The sequence below is a fragment of the Streptopelia decaocto genome, assembly GCF_964273445.1.
Source record: "Streptopelia decaocto genome assembly, chromosome: 1".
Lineage (NCBI taxonomy): Eukaryota > Metazoa > Chordata > Aves > Columbiformes > Columbidae > Streptopelia > Streptopelia decaocto.
Window position 1 is genome coordinate 1,679,974 of NC_138663.1, and position 16,910 is coordinate 1,696,883.

The window sequence follows — 16,910 nt, forward strand, 5'->3', positions numbered from 1 at the left end:
CTTTGCTTCTGAGTAAGGTTGGCCGTGTGGGGTTTTACACGCTGTCATAATTACGCTTCAATTAATTGTCTCAGCTTTTCTGGACGAAAGCCCCATGATCGATGGGCTGCACAGGTGGCACCATTCAGACCGCAGGTAGTTTGGTGTGAGGACTATTGGAATTTCATAAGTTCTCTATCGCTCAGGAGCCTGAATCATCTTTTCTTAGACTTAAACCAGCCAGTTTCACTTCTGGCAAGCTCAAGCCTGGAAGGTTTCAGCCTCGTAAGTGAAAATGAAGAAGCACAAATGGCTGCGGGAGCCCAGGACGGGAGCACTGGGGCTGCCTTTAGTGTAAATTTTGCTTCTAGGCTGCATCATATCAAAGTTGTGCTGCCACGTGCATGCACATGCACTGGGAATATTTCCATTTACCGCTTCCACCTGCTCTTCATTGACCAACTGAGGGAGATTTCCAGCCAGCTTCTCAGTCTCTTGAAGGCTTTGGGAATTATGACTTTTTTGCCTTACCATCCTACAATCTGGAAAAGTATCCCCTAGGAAGGAAGCAGAGTCCAGTGTCTCTGCTGTGCTCCTGTGTCCCTTTTACCAAGAAAATCTTAATTCAGACTTTTATGGGTGAGAATGTTCCGTGCTGTCAGTGGGAATTGTTTTGTGTCAATGATATTCAGTGCAGGGAATACTGTAAAATTTAGCCTTGAGCTTTATCTTATGCTGCTTCTGAAGTAGATCCATAGGAAAATAAAAATATAGTTAAGATTTTTTGTATTACTGATTACCCGCTACTCAAGTTATTTAATAAAGTGATTTAAAAATACATACCTTGGTCTTTTAAAATGACTTATGCTGCATGGTGGGGATCAGTCTTTTCCAATGTAGTAGTTCCAGTAGTAGAAAGATGGAAAACAGTGCTGAGGTGGCACTTGAAGCAGATCCTTGTTGTGACTCATGATGAACTTCGTTAGCGCTCTGATATGCAGCCATTTGTTAAGCACGCTTGTCTAAAATCCGGATTGGCTCCAGCCATTTGTAAATCAAAACTAAGGATAAAAGGTTGCACTTATTCCAGTTTAGTTTTCACACTCGTCCTGCTGAAAGTCTCCCAAACCACTGAAGATGCTCCGTGGGAAGGAGTCAAGTGACAGGTAGCGCGATTTCTCGGCTGTGTTTTTTTGTGGTTAAAGGTAATTTACGGTGTTAACTGCAGTTGTTTGTGAGAGGATCGGTTTACCAGTTTCTCACGTTCCCACTGTTGAATGCAGATACTTCGCCCTGCCCCGATGTGTTATCACTTGCGTTAGTGAGGGACCCTGGGTGTCAGCTATTGTGAATCTCTTCATCGTCTTGTTTGGCGTGTGAAATCCAAACCAGGTGAATATATCCCAGCAACCTCCTTGTTTTTCAAGTAATGCAGACCATAAAATGTTGAGCATTATGAGCATCTTCTCCTTTTTTTCCTTCCACCTGCAACTTAAGCTTCCACCGGCACCTCTGGGCCACTTTCCAACATAAGGGCTGTGGAGAAAGGTTTGAAGGTTCAGACACGTGCAGGAGCTTCTTGCCTGTCTAGCCTAACCCTGGACCTGGGAAAATTCAGGTGTATTGTGGATCCGCTGCATCAGTTGCAATGAGGTTTAATAGTTGGGGTGTTTGGCTGATTCCGGTCCTGTTGCTTTTGATTTATCCCAAAAAATTGTCATTGAACCAGTTGCCCATCAAACGTTGGGAAGGTTGGCTGGAGTTGTTCATCCCCGTGCCATGGCTCAACTCCTTAGGAAACATCGGAGCCTGTTATCCTTTGGGAATAGTGGAGTTTATGTGAATAACTAGGAGCAGACCTTGTGTTCTCAGCGGGGTGTTAGTAAGGGGAGACCTGGGGACAGGACCAAGTCCCACATTGTTTGGAGGTCGTCCAATGCCTTGAGCTTTATGGGCAGGACTTGTGTGGGAGGCCGGTCTGGTTTGGTGGTAGATAAATCGCCTGCCAGACTCCACGGAGTCCCTTCTGTTGACAGATAGAAAATGGGGACATGGAGGCTTTTTTTGGTAGGAGTGATAGGTGTCCTGATGCGCTTTGACGTTTTGATGTCAATGAAATACTGTGGTTTTGTTAATTTTTCTCTTCAAGTAAGATGTAGCTGTAAAAGACTCTCAGGATGCTTTGGGTGGAAGGTGTATTCCATAGGATCGACAAGTCCAGCGTCTCCTTTTCCTCCTGTTTTTCATCCTTTAGAGACCATACAGCATATTTTTGGGCGGGGGGATGAAAGTGGGTGTCTTCACAGTACTGAGTGTAGGGAGGTGCATTCACTTCTTGGTCCTGGGCTTCCTCGCTCGCATTATTTTTTGTTGGGTGTTGATGACTTTCTGCCTGTGTAAGGCAGATGTGTGGATTATTTTATCCGTTTGCTGTCTGTGCTGCCTATAAATAATCAATGGGCTGCTCAGACTGACAGCGACTGGGAGGGTAACTCAACTTTTTTTCTTAGAAAACTCATCCGGCTTCAAATACATCAGCACAAGAACATGAAAGCATATTTTCATTTATAGAACGTGCTGCTTGCTCGTACCCGGGGTGATCAAGAAATGCATCCGAAAGAAACCAAGTCCCTCCCGCTGTTTATTACATAACCAGCTAATTAATCAAATGGGGATGACTTCGAGGCTTGGAAAACTTCCCTGTAGTCTGGGTCAAAAATACCTGCGATCCCACACCCCCAGAGCCTCCACGCTTTATTTACCTTGCAACATCCTCTGTGTAAATGAATTCTTTTCCCCATAAGTTTATTTTTGCCGTCAGCCAGTGGAGGCTCCTGCTGCTGCTCCTGCTGCCGATTTCTTGGGCACAAAGAAAATCCTTTAATTCCCTTTTGAAAGAGAAGAGACTTCTAATAGTGCTGCTCCCCTTCTTGCCTAGAAAAGCTGATTTGAAGCTCTTCTCATAGTTACTTTGGGTGGCAAGTTGTTTTTTTTCCTGGCTTATTATTTCTACGTCGTCAGTATTAATGGCGATTGGCAGGTAAATCGGTTAATTTGGCCTCTTGCTTGAGGAGGAGATGGTTTATATTCCCGTGACAGCTGTAATATTTAAACCCCGATAATGAGAAGCACATGTAGATGGAGGTGGTGGGGAAAAACTGCGAAAGACATCTAAAATACAAAACTGTAGCAGTAAATAAAGCCTCACGGTCCATTTTCAGTGGATCAGATGCACGGTTGTGCATTGCAGGAGCTCCAAAAACATTGCATTCCCACGGGATTTGCGTGTTGTGCTGGAAAAGCAGGAAAAGCCCCACTTGAGGGCTGACTTAAGGTGGGTCAGGCCTGGAAAACCACGATTGCTCCACCTTGGATGTTCACATGCGTGGGAGGGTTGAGATTCTGGTAGAATGTTGCTCCTGTCAGCCCTCCTGACCCAAACTATGAGGGAAATAACTACTTAGTAAGAAGAGTATTAGTGGATGTACTCATGTGTGTGATTGTTATAACCCTGCTTCATCTTTTAACAGATAGCTCGGGTTTGACAGTTGAGTTTTGCCTTTACCTGAGTGCTGAGCAGGACGCTGGGAGAGCACAGTGGCCTCTTCAACAGCCTCTTTGTCAATTCTAGACACAAAAATACTCAAACCAGTTTTAAATCCAGCATGCAGGTACTTAAGCAACTCACAGACAAATCTCTTTGATCTAATTGGGCTGTAGATGCACTGGTTTTTTTCCCCTAAAAACCACCCATCTTAATCCCGCACAAATGCAGCTGCAAATGCCACACGTGCTGGATTTTCTCGCGCACCTCGTGCCTCATTGACAGAGGTGACGCTTTCCCTTTTCAGAGCCTTTGCTCGGTAGTTTCCAGTGTTTTTTCTTCCCTTCATCTGCAATCTTTTGCAGGGCAGACGAGTTCTTGAACCGCAGGAAACCTTTGGGAGGGAACTGTCCTTTCCTTTTATCCAGCTCCGTGTGCTAAGGGGAGCAGATATTCCGTTTTTGGTGGCACTGAACCGAGCCGCGCTGGCCCCTGTCACCTCAGGTTCCCTAAAGGGCACAGCAGGGTAACCGGAATCCCCAAATTCTTCCCCATGTAGTTGGTGTCAGCGGCTGCTGCAGACCTGTGAGTGCACAACCTCTCCTCTTAAACAGCATAGGGAAAAAACCCAACAAACCAGACTTAAGCAGAATAAGATCTTGAAAATACATGTTATTACAGTATGTATTTTGCCTACAGATTTGTTTTTTTTTTGTTAAGATTTTTCATCTTTTTCTTTGCTCACAACATAGAGAGCTGTGGGTGTTGTGTACTTAGACTGCAGTAAAACCTTTGACACTGTATCCCACAACATCTGGAGAAGCTGCAGCTCGTGGCCTGGATGGTGTATCTGCAATGGGTAAAGAACTGGCTTGGAGAACCAGGCCAAAGAGTTGTGGTGAACAGGGCCAAATCCAGTTGGTCATGAGTGGTGTCCCCAGGGCTCAGTGTTGGGATCAGTTCTGTTTAATCTCTTTATCAATCATCTGGATGAGGGGATCGAGTGCACCCTTAGTAAGTTTGGAGACAACACCAAGCTGGGTGGGAGTGTTGATCTGCTGAAGGCAGGAGGCTCCACAGAGGGATCTGGATCAATGGGCTGAGGCCAATTGTCTGAGGGTCACCAAGGCCAAGTGCCGGGTCCTGCACTTGGGTCACAACAGCCCCATGGACGCTGCAGCTGGGGAAGAGCGGCTGGAAAAGGCCCTGGGGGTGTTGGCGCCAGCGGCTGAACATGAGCCAGCGTGTGCCCAGGTGGCCAAGAGGCCACCAGCATCCTGGCTGGTACCAGCACTGGTGTGGCCAGCAGGCCCAGGGCAGTGACCGTCCCTGTGCTGGGACCTGGGGAGGCCAAACCGCCAATCCTGGGGGCAGTTCTGGGCCCCTCACGCCAAGAAAGGCCTTGAGGTGCTGGAGCGAGTGGAGAGAAGGGAACGGAGCTGGTGAGGGGCTGGAGCACAATGTGATGGAGCGGCTGAGGGACCTGGGGGGTTCAGCTGGAGAACAGGAGCTGAGGGGAGACCTTCTGATCTCTGAACTGCCTGAAAGGAGCTTGGAGCCAGGGGGGTCGGGCTCTGCTCCCCAGGAACAAGCGCCAGGAGCAGAGGAAACGGCCTCAAGTTGCGCCAGGGGAGGTTGAGGTTGGATGTGGGAACAATTTCTTCCCCAAAGGGCTGTGGGGCACTGGAACAGGCTGCCCAGGGCAGTGCTGGAGTCACCATCCCTGGAGGGCTTCGAAAGGCGTTTAGATGAGGTTCTCAGGGACATGGTTTAGTGCTAGAGTTGGTTAGCTTATGGTTGGACTCAATGATCCTGAGGGTCTTTTCCAATCAAAATGATTCTATGATTCTATGTATTGCGGGATCAAAGGGCAAATGAATGGAAATGACGGAAGTATAGATTCTTAAGAAGAAAGGTATTATTTTTGTTTTATTTTGTGATCTGGGACAACTTGTCGCGCTTAGTTCGTTACCTGGGACCTTCTGCGCACACAGGTTGAATCCCTGCTGGTATTCCTCATATCCTCACCCAGTTACAGTGTCACCACCCCTCCTAAAACCAGCTCCAGTCATACTGGTGTAACCCACCCTGGCTTTAGCCTCAACCAGACTGTATTAAGCACCTCCCTGAAGACTCTATCATTAACACAACCATCAAGGAGGGGTGGGCCAGGCTTGCCATTTTAGGGTGGAAATGAGATAATTAAATGTGGTTAGGGCTGTGTCCTTTGCCACTTGCTAATCTGGTTGAATTAACGTGACGTGAGGACCGAGTCCTTCAGGACTTCACACCTCTAGAGGAGACCGTGCTGTGTCGCGTCACCACCCTCTCGCTTGCACCCCGCGGTAAAACACGCTTCTATTGTATTTTTCTCTGGTAGTCCAGCATCACCACTAATCCTCTCCATAAAAGAGGATTAGAACCGAGAACATTTGCACCTTAATGCAGCCAGGCTGGGCCGCGCTCCGTGTTTTAGGCAGTGATCCCATTGGGGCGAGGGCTGCTCCATTGTGCGGTGCCAGGAATGCTGTCAGCGATGGGCAAATGGCAGCTTATTAGGTTAGTAATTCTTAAAAGCCCACTTTGCCTGTTAATTAGAAAAGCCGCGTCGAGATGCCTCACTTGCTTCACGCTGTTCAAGTGACTTCTGGGCTGTGCAGATCGAAGTAAAAGAATTTGAAATTGGGAGTTCGGTGTGGTTCTTGGAAGAAAATGAAATAGTTTTTCACTTACGCGAATTGCTTAAAATTTGAAAAGATGGATTTTTAAAAAGCGGAGTCCTAAATATATGAATTTCAGCTGCAAAAAGGCCCTGCTGCGAATTGTATTGTACGTCATTAAATGAACGTCCTAGCGCATGACCAAAAGGTGGCTTTCAGCAGAAACTTCAGCAGCAAATGGGAGTTTTTATTCCTAATAAATATGTGTAAAGTCCTATCTGTTTATTCTCCATACTTAGAGTGTGTCAGGTTTTTCCTGCGGTGTGATGTGTTCGCTCTTTTACGCGAGATACCGGTAAAAATCACATGAATAGGAGGACTTTTGGTTTAGTTTTCTAGAATCAATCTTATTTTAGGTCTTGTCACGCTGAGGCTGGTAGCGCAGGGAATTGTTTCCCATCCTAATGAAAAGGATCATTATACTAATCTTATGCCACGGGAGGACGCTGTGGAATGAGAGCTGGTTTCTGTAGTTTCCTCTTGGTGCTTGAGTCACAGCGTCTCCGCCAACACGCGACAACCGTCCACGCGTCACCGTGAGCTGGTGTAAAATAAGATGTTCGCTTCAGTCCTGATAGGAGAGGTGCAAACCAACGTGTCTTATCTTGCGCTTGTGCGGGGGATCGGGTGTCGCTGCTGACGGGAGGCGACGTCTCAAAATCCTGGAAAGTCAGGCCCAGCTCAGACCTTGTGGGGCGTCCAGAGTGACACAGGCTTCACCAGAAATAAAGCCAGGTTTTCTTGGATTGAGGTGTAGGCCAGCAGATTCTCTTCATGAGCAAAGGAAGGCCATGGAAAAATAGGATTTTAGGGTTTAAATGTGCATTTTAAACGAGTTGTCATAATTAAGATATTCATTGGTCTTGCCCCTGGGGAACGGCGTTGTTTCCTTATCAAACCGCAGTGGTAGTTCCCTCTAGGCACAAGGACAGTGTCAAATTTATCCTGAAGGTGAATTAACAATATTTAACCAGTGAGAGATGCCAATGCAACGTGACAGGTGAACCATCATGGAAAATGCCAAATCTCTGCTATCGGGACTCAAACCACCTGCGAGGAAGGATGTGAACATCCTCTTTCATCTCTCCCCATGGAGGAAAGACCAGGACAAGTTCTGGGTCTCTTGTCGGTACGTAGCGCAGATGAGTGATGGAGACGGGGGCTTTCCCGTGTGCTTTGGGTTGGAAGCCGCACTCGCAGGAGCCCGTGCAGTTGTGGTTGGCTGGTATAGACCTCCTGCCACCTCGAGATCTCACCTGGAAGTGGTTTCTGAATCGACACCATCAGGAAACGCTGCGAGCGAGCTCTGTGCCCATGCGAGTCGAGCCTGGCTGGGGGTGGACGCCTTTGCATGAGATCTACCAGCCCGGATCGAGGAGAAACACAGCCAGGACAGCACCAAGCCAAGACCGACCGGCTCTGAGCGTGTCCTCTGTCCTCAACTGGGAGCTGGCAGCTCCTCTAATTCACCCCATCTCGGGAGGCACCAAAACCAGACAATTTCTGGCTGTTGTGATTGGAGGGGAGACACGAGTCTCTCAAGACTTAACGAGGTTCGATGAACAGCAGTGATTTCGTGGCTCCTTGTGAAAATCGTGGTGCGTGATCTCTTGGTTTGTGTCGCCGTCGTTTCCGAATGAGGTTAGTTCTCCTTGGTTAGTATAACCATTGAAACCTGGTTGGAAACCAACTGTATCAGGATATATTTACTTGCTTTAAAAAATGTGTAGAGGACTTTGTGCCAGAAGAGCAAAAAGCAGTACCAGACAATTTCAAAGGTATAATTACACTCAAACAGGATTTGATTTTATTAGGAAATAGCAAATTATTTGTTTCTTGCTGGATCAGTTTTCCCTTACAAATTATTCCAGGCTGCCTTTGCAGGAAATTTCACAGAATCACAGAATCGACTGGGTTGGAAAAGACCTCAGAGATCATTGAGTCCAACCCATAGGTCTTATGTTATGGATGCGCAGCCGGAAGTTTGAAATAGCTTTTAAAATAAAACGTACTAAGTGCATAGGAAGTGCTTTTTAATCTGATGGTGTCTGAGAAGTATGAAACCTGGTTAACTGTAAAAAACCTCATCGCGTTGTGTCGGCCCAGATCATCAAAGGTATTTGAGATCCCTCCCTCTCGCGAGATGCCGCCGCTCGCTGTGGCAGGCGGACGGCTGAGCTGCTGCAGCTGCAAACAGTTGGTCGTTCTTAAAATAACTTGGGGTGGTCTCCCTCACCCGGCTCAGGGGGCGCAGACTTTGCATGTGCGAAGGCACCACCAGCATCTTGGTGACCTGCTCCTGCGACGGCCGAGCGATGGGGACAAGCACGAGAGGAGCGCTGAGCGTCGTCGCTGCCTCCTGCAGCACCCGTGAAGAAGCTGCGTTTAGTGAGTAAGAACCACCGCTCCCCTCTGAGTTAGAAGGGGAAAGCAAACCAAGCAGCAAACGGCTAAATCCTGATTTACAGACTCATTTTCTAGCGGAGATGCTGATCTACGCGGCCGAACGCCACCGGAGGGCGGCAAGAAGGGGCTTAGCAGGCGGTGGAGCTGCTGCATGAGAATTAACACACCCGGATCACAGGATCCCTGTTGATTAACCCTCCGCAATCGCCCCCGAGAACAAAAGTGCCAGTGTGATGTTGGCTGTTTAATGCAACGCAAACGACTTATTTACAGCGGAGGCTTGAATCCATTAAGGGCGCATTAAACTCCAGATGCTTGTCAACTTTACAAAAAGAATGGGAGAAAGGGAGGAAGTATCGCACATTTTCTTGAGAAATTGCAGCTTGCCAGCAGCGTTTCATTGAAGTTAAAACCATGAAGAGGGCGACCGGCTTGAATGATGAGACAGAATATGATATTTTTTCCCATTTTTTTAGATTTTTACACTGGTTTCAAGACTGTGCTGAATTCTGGCGTGGAGTAGGGTTGTCAATAAAGAATTGGTACTGACTGCGGTGCGGGGATTGAACAGAAAATGGGTTGGGAAAGGTAAACCAGGAGTGTTTCCATTCCTTTGAAACAAATTAGGAAATAGGGCCGGGGGATTAGTCTGCAGAGCGGATATGTAGAATTTGCCTTCTCAAGTAAGTCATCAAAATTACTTAATGTTAAAAAAATAAATAAATTAAAACCCCCCAGGAACATCTGGTGTTCCCTGAGCCAACAGAGCAACCACAACATTGCCTTGTCTCTTCGTTCCTGCTTATTTACAGCGTGCCGAACACAACGCCGTTATAAACCCAAAGCGTTTGCAGGCCGCGGAGCTTCATCAGTGCCCTGCTCTTCGTGTTTCGGTGGGTCCCTCACTGGTTAACAGGCTGGTTTATACCTTTTTAAACAACCTGTCTGTGATGTGGACACCAACCTGCACCTCCACATGCACCGTTGTAGGTTTAGGTGTTGACCCCCTGATGTTTCGGTGGGAGGAGGAGGATGCGGAGAAGCTCGATGCAGCCTGGTTGATTCCTTTCGGAGACATGAGCTGGTGCAAGATTATCACCTCTTTTTTTTCAGTAGTTACTGTGGCTTCCCACAGCATCTGGTTTGCTCCTATATAATCTAAATTTAAGGTCTTTTCAGCAATTGAAGGGTAACTCTTCCGAGGACATCAGGTGGGTTGTGGAATGCAGCCTTTCTCCTGAGCCTCGTTGCTGGAAGAGAAGAGGATTGATGAGCTGAGCAGCCTCAAACGAGTACGGGGACAGTACCCTGAGCTTGGTTAACGTGTCTATTCAACTAATTGGCATTGATCACTTATCAAGTGGATTCTGGAAAAGGATGTGTGTCTGTTAGTCTTCTGTCTTTCCTCCTGTGTCATTTCTAAATCCTTCTATCACTGTAGGCTTGAGATTTTCCACCCGATGAGGTTGGTTCCTCTGGGCACCAATGCTGTGCAGAGGCTGGGATGGGATTTCATCCCTCCCAAAACCTTTGGTTGGTAAGTGTTGTGCTGTTCTACACCGAGCAGGTTACGTGGGGGCTGACCTCTCCGTTTGCTACTGGGGATTTGCTAATTCTTCCATTTTAGTTATAAAATATCACGCCTGTGTGGATGTGGTTACGGGATACAGGTGAACTCTTCCCTTCTGGTGTTCTGTTCGCAGTGACTCACTCTTGATACGAAAATATGAAGCGTGAATTCTGACAACCAGGATTATTTGTGAATACAGAGCTCTTCATTTAACAAAGGAGCAAGTTTGGTAAGGAAGACAATCCAGTAGCCTCTTGGGCTGTCTGGCACTGACTTACCAAGAGACATTTGCCCATTGAGTGGGCTCTGAAGTGTCCAAGCAGAAGGAATATCTGGTTGCACAACTTGACCATGAGAACTTCATCTTAGGTGTTTGGGATGTTAGCGAGGGTGTTAGCTGTTCCCGCCCTGTTTCAGAACGGTAGGATCATAGAATCACAAGATGGTTTTGGTTCAGAGGGACCTTTGAAGATCATCTTGTCCACCCGCCATGAGCAGGGACATCCTCACCAGCTCAGGTTGCTCAGAGCCCCATCCAGCCTGGCCTGGGATGTCTCCAGGAATGGTTCATCCGCAGCTTCCCTGGACAACCTGTTCCTGTGTCTCACCACCCTCAGCATAAAGAATTTCTTCCTTACATCTGATTTTTTTCTTTAATAATTATTATTAGTCTGAGCAAGGTTTCAGATGAATTAGGCATTGTGTGGGATGCGTTAGTAAAAATGACCACATGACATAAGACCTATGGGGAGAGGCTGAGGGAGCTGGGCTTGTTTAGTCTGGAGAAGAGGAGGCTTAGAGCTGAGCTCAGCACTCTCTAGAACTACCTGAAGGGCAGTTCTAGCCAGGTGGGGATTGGGCTCTTCTCCCAGGCATCAGCAATAGGACAAGGGGCCATGGGCTTCAACTCTGCCAGGGGAAATTGAGGCTGGAGATGAGAAAGCAATTCTGTGCAGAGAGAGTGGTCAGGATTGGAATGGCTGCCCAGGGAGGTGCTGGACTCACCGGCCATGGAGGTTTTTAAACTGAGACTGGACATGGCACTTAGTGCCATGATCTAATAAACGGACTGGAGTTGGACCAAGGGTTGGACTGGATGATCTCTGAGGGCTTTTCCAACCCAGTCAATTCTGTGATTCTGTGACTTAAAGTGCCGGGGTTTGGTTAATGGTTGGACTCGATGATCCTGAGGGTCTCTTCCAAGCAAAATGATTCGATGAGTGTATGCGATAAATGCTCCTCTCCTAGTTCAGACCGTCTCAGAGAGCAACGTCTTCTGCTTCTGCAGCATCTGAGGTCCAACCGCTTCAGCGCTCTGAAGGATAAAAATAAGCCCAGAGCCTGTCTAAGAGAGTTTTTCCAGCTGTACCTCAGCATTTTTTCTGGGGTGGACATTTTATTTTAGGCTCAGTATAAATCACCCATTGAAGCAACATTAAACTGGGTGGTGGTGCTAGAGGACGATTCCTCTGGTAGGATAACCCCTGTGGTTTTTTATTGGTTATCTCTTTACATCCACAGCACAGATTACACTGAGCAGAGAAGACCTTCACTTAAATTGAATGTAGAATTTACAGGTTTTATGTTCCGTTTCCGTTGTTTTCGGCTGGTTTCAGTGGTCTGGCTTCTGCTATTTTAGCTGTTTTGCTCCTCCCGCATCTGGTTTTCTTCCAGCAATGGTGTCAAGAGCCATTGATCATAGTTGACAGGACATCAAAGGAGCCTCTGACACCATCATGAAGCAACTGCGCTGTGTGATGAGAGGGACTTTATCCTCATACTTTCATTTTAAGCACTTTAAATGACTTTAAAAATACTTCTGGCCGTCGTCCAAGGCTTCTGGACTAAGCAACAGGAATGTCTCTGCAGGCATCATCGTGTCATTAGGGTTTCCTTATAGCTGAAACCGTTGTGGTTTCTGAAGGAAAACAGGAACGATGGAAGCATGTGGAACAATTAATTAATCATGAACAACTTTCCTTTTGTCCCTTATGCCTGAATCCCTCTTCAAATCCAAGCGCGGACCCTTGGGGTGTGCAACAGATGCTTTTCTGTTGGGGCAACAACAGCATCAAGAGGTTGGTCATCACCAGCAGAAACTGCCCATCGAGGTGTTTACACAAAGTATCAGGAATCTTTGGGAAAAAATGGAATATATAAATAACTACACAAGGTCTCAACACTCAAAGATAAGGCCCTTCGGTGGAGGCACCTGGATATTTTCTGGGGGGAAAATGTGCAGGTATGAAAATAGGGCAGAAGCTGGAAAAGTAGAGAACCAGAGCTCAGGTTAAACTAGAATTAATCCGAATTACAACTTGGAAATGAATTAGTATAGCTTGTGGTGCTGTTGTGTGCACAGTTGGGTAGGCTGGGCCGATTACTGAAGAGCTGCAGTAGTTAATGACATTTTTTCCAGCTTATTCCCGCTTCTCTATCCGCAGAGCACTCAAGAGGGAGGAAATCTGGTAGTGCCAGCGAGGAGCAAAGTGTCCTGGCTTGGGACGGGAGGCGGTGGAGAGCTGAGCTTGATACTCATTATCCGAGTCGTTACTTATCACTTACTGCTAAAAATGCCGAAATTCAACCAGGTGCCGAGCGCCAAAGCAGGACACGTGCCCATAAAAACCGCATTAAATGCGCGTGTGTTTCAATGTGTATCGTTGCCCAGGAGGGTGTTGATGTTCCTTACCCAGCTGTCCACTTGCTGACTCAGAAATGCAGAGTTTTGCTCTGCTACCGAATTTATTTTTTTAAAACATCATTTTAATTGTCACGGAGCTCAGGCTGCCTTGGATCCAATGGGTTCCCTTTGGTGTCCGAAGCATCCGCTGTCTTGCAGTTGTGTCTCCTGATGAGCTAAAAGGGTACGATACTCTCAGTTATATTCTGATAGGACTTTCCTGTGGATAAATACATCTTTTGTTTTAACGGAAAGTGCTTAAAATGGTATTGCTTCACTGAGAAAAGCAGAGGTGCACTGTCAGGAAAAGCACAGGAGCTTGGGAAAAGTCTGCCCTGCTGAGCTAGTTTCTCCCCTCTCCCCTTCCCCTCTCCCCTTCCCCTCTCCCCTTCCCCTCTCCCCTTCCCCTCTCCCCTTCCCCTCTCCCCTTCCCCTCTCCCCTTCCCCTCTCCCCTTCCCCTCTCCCCTTCCCCTCTCCCCTTCCCCTCTCCCCTTCCCCTCTCCCCTTCCCCTCTCCCCTTCCCCTCTCCCCTTCCCCTCTCCCCTTCCCCTCTCCCTTTCCCCTCTCCCTTTCCCCTCTCCCTTTCCCTTCTCCCTTTCCCCTCTCCCAAGGTCATTGAGTCCAACCATTCCCCCAGCCCTGTCCCTGCCCCATGTCCCTGAGAACCTCATGTCCGTCTGTCCAGCCCTCCAGGGATGGTGACTCCAGCACTGCCCTGGGCAGCCTGTTCCAATGCCCCACAGCCCTTTGGGGAAGAAATTGTTCCCACATCCAACCTCAACCTCCCCTGGCGCAACTTGAGGCCGTTTCCTCTGCTCCTGGCGCTTGTTCCTGGGGAGCAGAGCCCGACCCCCCCTGGCTCCAAGCTCCTTTCAGGCAGTTCAGAGATCAGAAGGTCTCCCCTCAGCTCCTGTTCTCCAGCTGAACCCCCCAGGTCCCTCAGCCGCTCCATCACATTGTGGTCCAGCCCCTCACCAGCTCCGTTCCCTTCTCTCCACTCGCTCCAGCGATGGGATGTGGTGTTGGGAAGCTGATCTGTTGGGCAAAGGGCAGCTGTCCTGCTGCCCACAACCATTTTGGGGATAACACAATATTTTCAGAAAGCTCTGCTAGCTGGGCAAGCCCAGACGGGGTGATGGATCGCAAGCACCGCAGGGCAAGACCAGCGCGGTTTGGTGGTTTTAACATATGTGGAATTGTTCTCATGGTTATGACAGTTTTGACTCCCTACAGAACAGACTTCTGTGGCTCGTTCCATGTCTCCTTTCAATATCTTAATCTTGCTGCTACATCAGAAGCTTCTCATCCCCTGCTCGACAATGCACCAGCCTCCGGCATTTGAACACGAAGCTTTCTCTTAGTGCTTTCTGGGGAATATTTTTCCTTGCGTTTGAGGTGCAGCTTTTTTTTCCCTCTAGAACCAGACGTGCTTAAGTAAAACATGGAAAATGGGTCCTATTTTAAGGACGGGACTCTCCAAAATAATTGCATCCCTATTTTTGGTACCTTCAAGTTGGAACTGCCTTTGGAAGAGTTGTTCTATAAATGTCCATCATGTTCCGTTCGCTGAGTTGCAGAGGACATGTAGAAACAAGCCTTTAGAAAACAGGCTCTCTTGCCCTGTCTCCATTAGTTGCTTCTTTTTTGTGTGACTATTGGTCAGTTTGGTCAAAATAACCCTCTTGACAAAGTGCTTCCTCCTGGTCTGGGTGCCAGTGTCTCATCAGTCCTGCCGTGATTCCCATGGTTTGCTCAGCAGGATGGTGGGTTTGCATTCGGTAGATGCCCAGTGATTATTTTTCAGGCTGAGGATTTTGTGATGCTGTTTGTGGAAAACAGAAGCTATTGAAAGCTTTTGAAGGACAAAACTGTGTGTGATGTTACTTGGCCATGTATCTGACACACCTCTGTGGGCTTCATCCATGCTTTTGTCTCTCTCCTTCTGATAAACCAAACAGGTTCCCATGAAGAAGGTGCCAATCAAGAGCTTTAAATTCCATGGCTGTACTTACAGGGTCAGAATTTGCTGGGTATCTTTTATCATTCCCTATAGCTCATCATCTCTTTCCTTCTGCTGAGGGTTTTGGGGAGTCCCATTCTGAGGGTTAATGCGCTGATCCTTCTAATGTGATTTGAAAATACCTAAGGACATGCTGTTCCTCACCTGCAAATGTATGGTGGACACACACTGACAATCTCAGCGTAGCTCCTGTCTTGTTCCTTCTACGCAGATTTATGTTCATGGCGTGTGGTCCTGTGCCCTGCTGGCTGTGTAAGCAGCTACTTCACTCCGTGGTTTACCACTAGATGCATTAAATAAATACGCTTTGTATAATATTTGTGCTCAGATTGTAATGATTTTGCCTGCTTCCGGACTCTAAGCAAATAATGCAACAAAAGTGGTCTGTGGAACGCAACTTGCTGCCAGCAAATTTCTGTCCTGGCATCCTCCTGTGTGTCCTGAGCTACTGAGGCTGGCGGAGGGAGATTGTGTATTGAGCATCTTCCCTGGAAACTGGGTTTTGAAGGGGCAAAAATAAGTGCCAGCTTTGATCAGGCCTCTTAATATGTAGTCAGTGAGGGGTACATAATCTTGGGGTTACAAGGTCCTTCGGGACCTGTTCTCCAGCAATGTTGGTTGTCTCTGGGGGCTCTGCCGTGTTGTTTGGAAGCGCAGATTTTTCAGAACTCTCAAACATCGTCTTCCGGATGCTGGTGTGGTTGTTTTTTCCCCCTCATAGAAGACCAGTGACACAGGGGAGGTAATTTTAGTTTCTTGTTCCCTCTTGGTCACGGGCTGCTCACCTGGCTGGCTCAGAAACCTTTGCCCTCCCATCAATGTCAGTAACGCCCGTCCTGTAATTTGATGATATTTTTCTTGTCTCCTCTGACCGCAGCTATTGATGGAAGAACACGGGGTGACCCAAACAGAGCACATGGCCACCATCGAGGCCCACGCAGTGGCCCAGCAGGTGCAGCAGGTCCATGTGGCCACCTACACGGAGCACGGCATGCTGAGCGCCGACGAGGACTCGCCGTCTTCGCCAGAGGACACCTCCTACGATGACTCCGACATCCTCAACTCCACGGCTGCCGACGAGGTCACTGCCCACCTGGCTGCGGCAGGTAAAGTCAGCGGGATCGCAGAGTCACACACGGGTTGGGGTTGAAGGGACCTCTGGAGACCATCCAATCCAACACACCTGCTCACGCAGAGGAGATCACCAGGTCGTCACCAGAGGAGATCACACAGGTCGGCCCAAGCGGGTTTGAATGTCTCAGAGAAGGAGACTCCACACCCGCTCTGGGCAGCCTGGGCCAGGCTCTGGCACCTCCCAGCAAACACGTTTCTCTTTATATTCAGATGGAACCTCCTGTGTTTCAGTCTGTGCCCAGTAAATGTCTGGCGTCGTTCGTGGGGGCTTTGGGTCACCCAATCCGGTGGGGAGACCCTTGAGCCCTTGGGACGCAGCCCTGGTTGGGGGGACAATGGCAATGTCCTTTCTGGCCAGTTCCTGAGCTGCATGTGTTGATTCACCCTTTGCGGGTTGATTTTTTCAGGCCCTGTGGGGATGGCAGCAGCCGCTGCCGTGGCAACGGGTAAGAAACGAAAGCGACCACACGTTTTTGAATCCAACCCGTCAATCCGCAAAAGGCAGCAGACGCGTTTGCTACGGTAAGGATTCCATCTTTCTCCGGTGTCACGGGTGGGAGACCCTGTGCTGGCCACAAGTTGTCCAGCGTGGGGATGTTCTTTGAGGACCTTTTCTGGAACCCGAGAGCTTTTAGTTTGTGTAAATGGGTTAAACTGCAGATCTGCTCATCTTTAATGTGATATTATGATCACTAGAACTGACGTGACCATTCTGTTTTAACCCCAGCTGGTCACAAGTTAAATCTATTGTGGTACCGTTGCCTTGCAAGATGTTCATGGTGCCTTTAACAGCCTGAGAATCACAGAATAGTTTGGGTTGGACCTGAAAGGTCGTCTAGTCCAACCCCCCTGT

The 16,910-nt window shown here is 48.2% G+C and overlaps 1 protein-coding gene across 2 annotated transcripts in view; it reads left to right on the forward strand.

The window, feature by feature from the left end:
- NRF1 (nuclear respiratory factor 1) overlaps positions 1–16,910 on the forward strand; it is a 71,715-nt gene that overhangs the window by 2,358 nt on the left and 52,447 nt on the right. Inside the window, exons 1-3 of one of the 2 annotated variants that reach the window (XM_082075088.1) lie at positions 15,385–15,665; positions 15,801–16,029; positions 16,465–16,579. In XM_082075088.1, the coding sequence (XP_081931214.1) occupies positions 15,807–16,029; positions 16,465–16,579 (338 nt within the window). In that variant the 5' untranslated portion in view covers positions 15,385–15,665; positions 15,801–15,806. Of the gene's footprint in view, positions 1–15,384; positions 15,666–15,800; positions 16,030–16,464; positions 16,580–16,910 lie in introns of those variants that run through there. The other variant, XM_082075087.1, reaches the window with a different exon arrangement.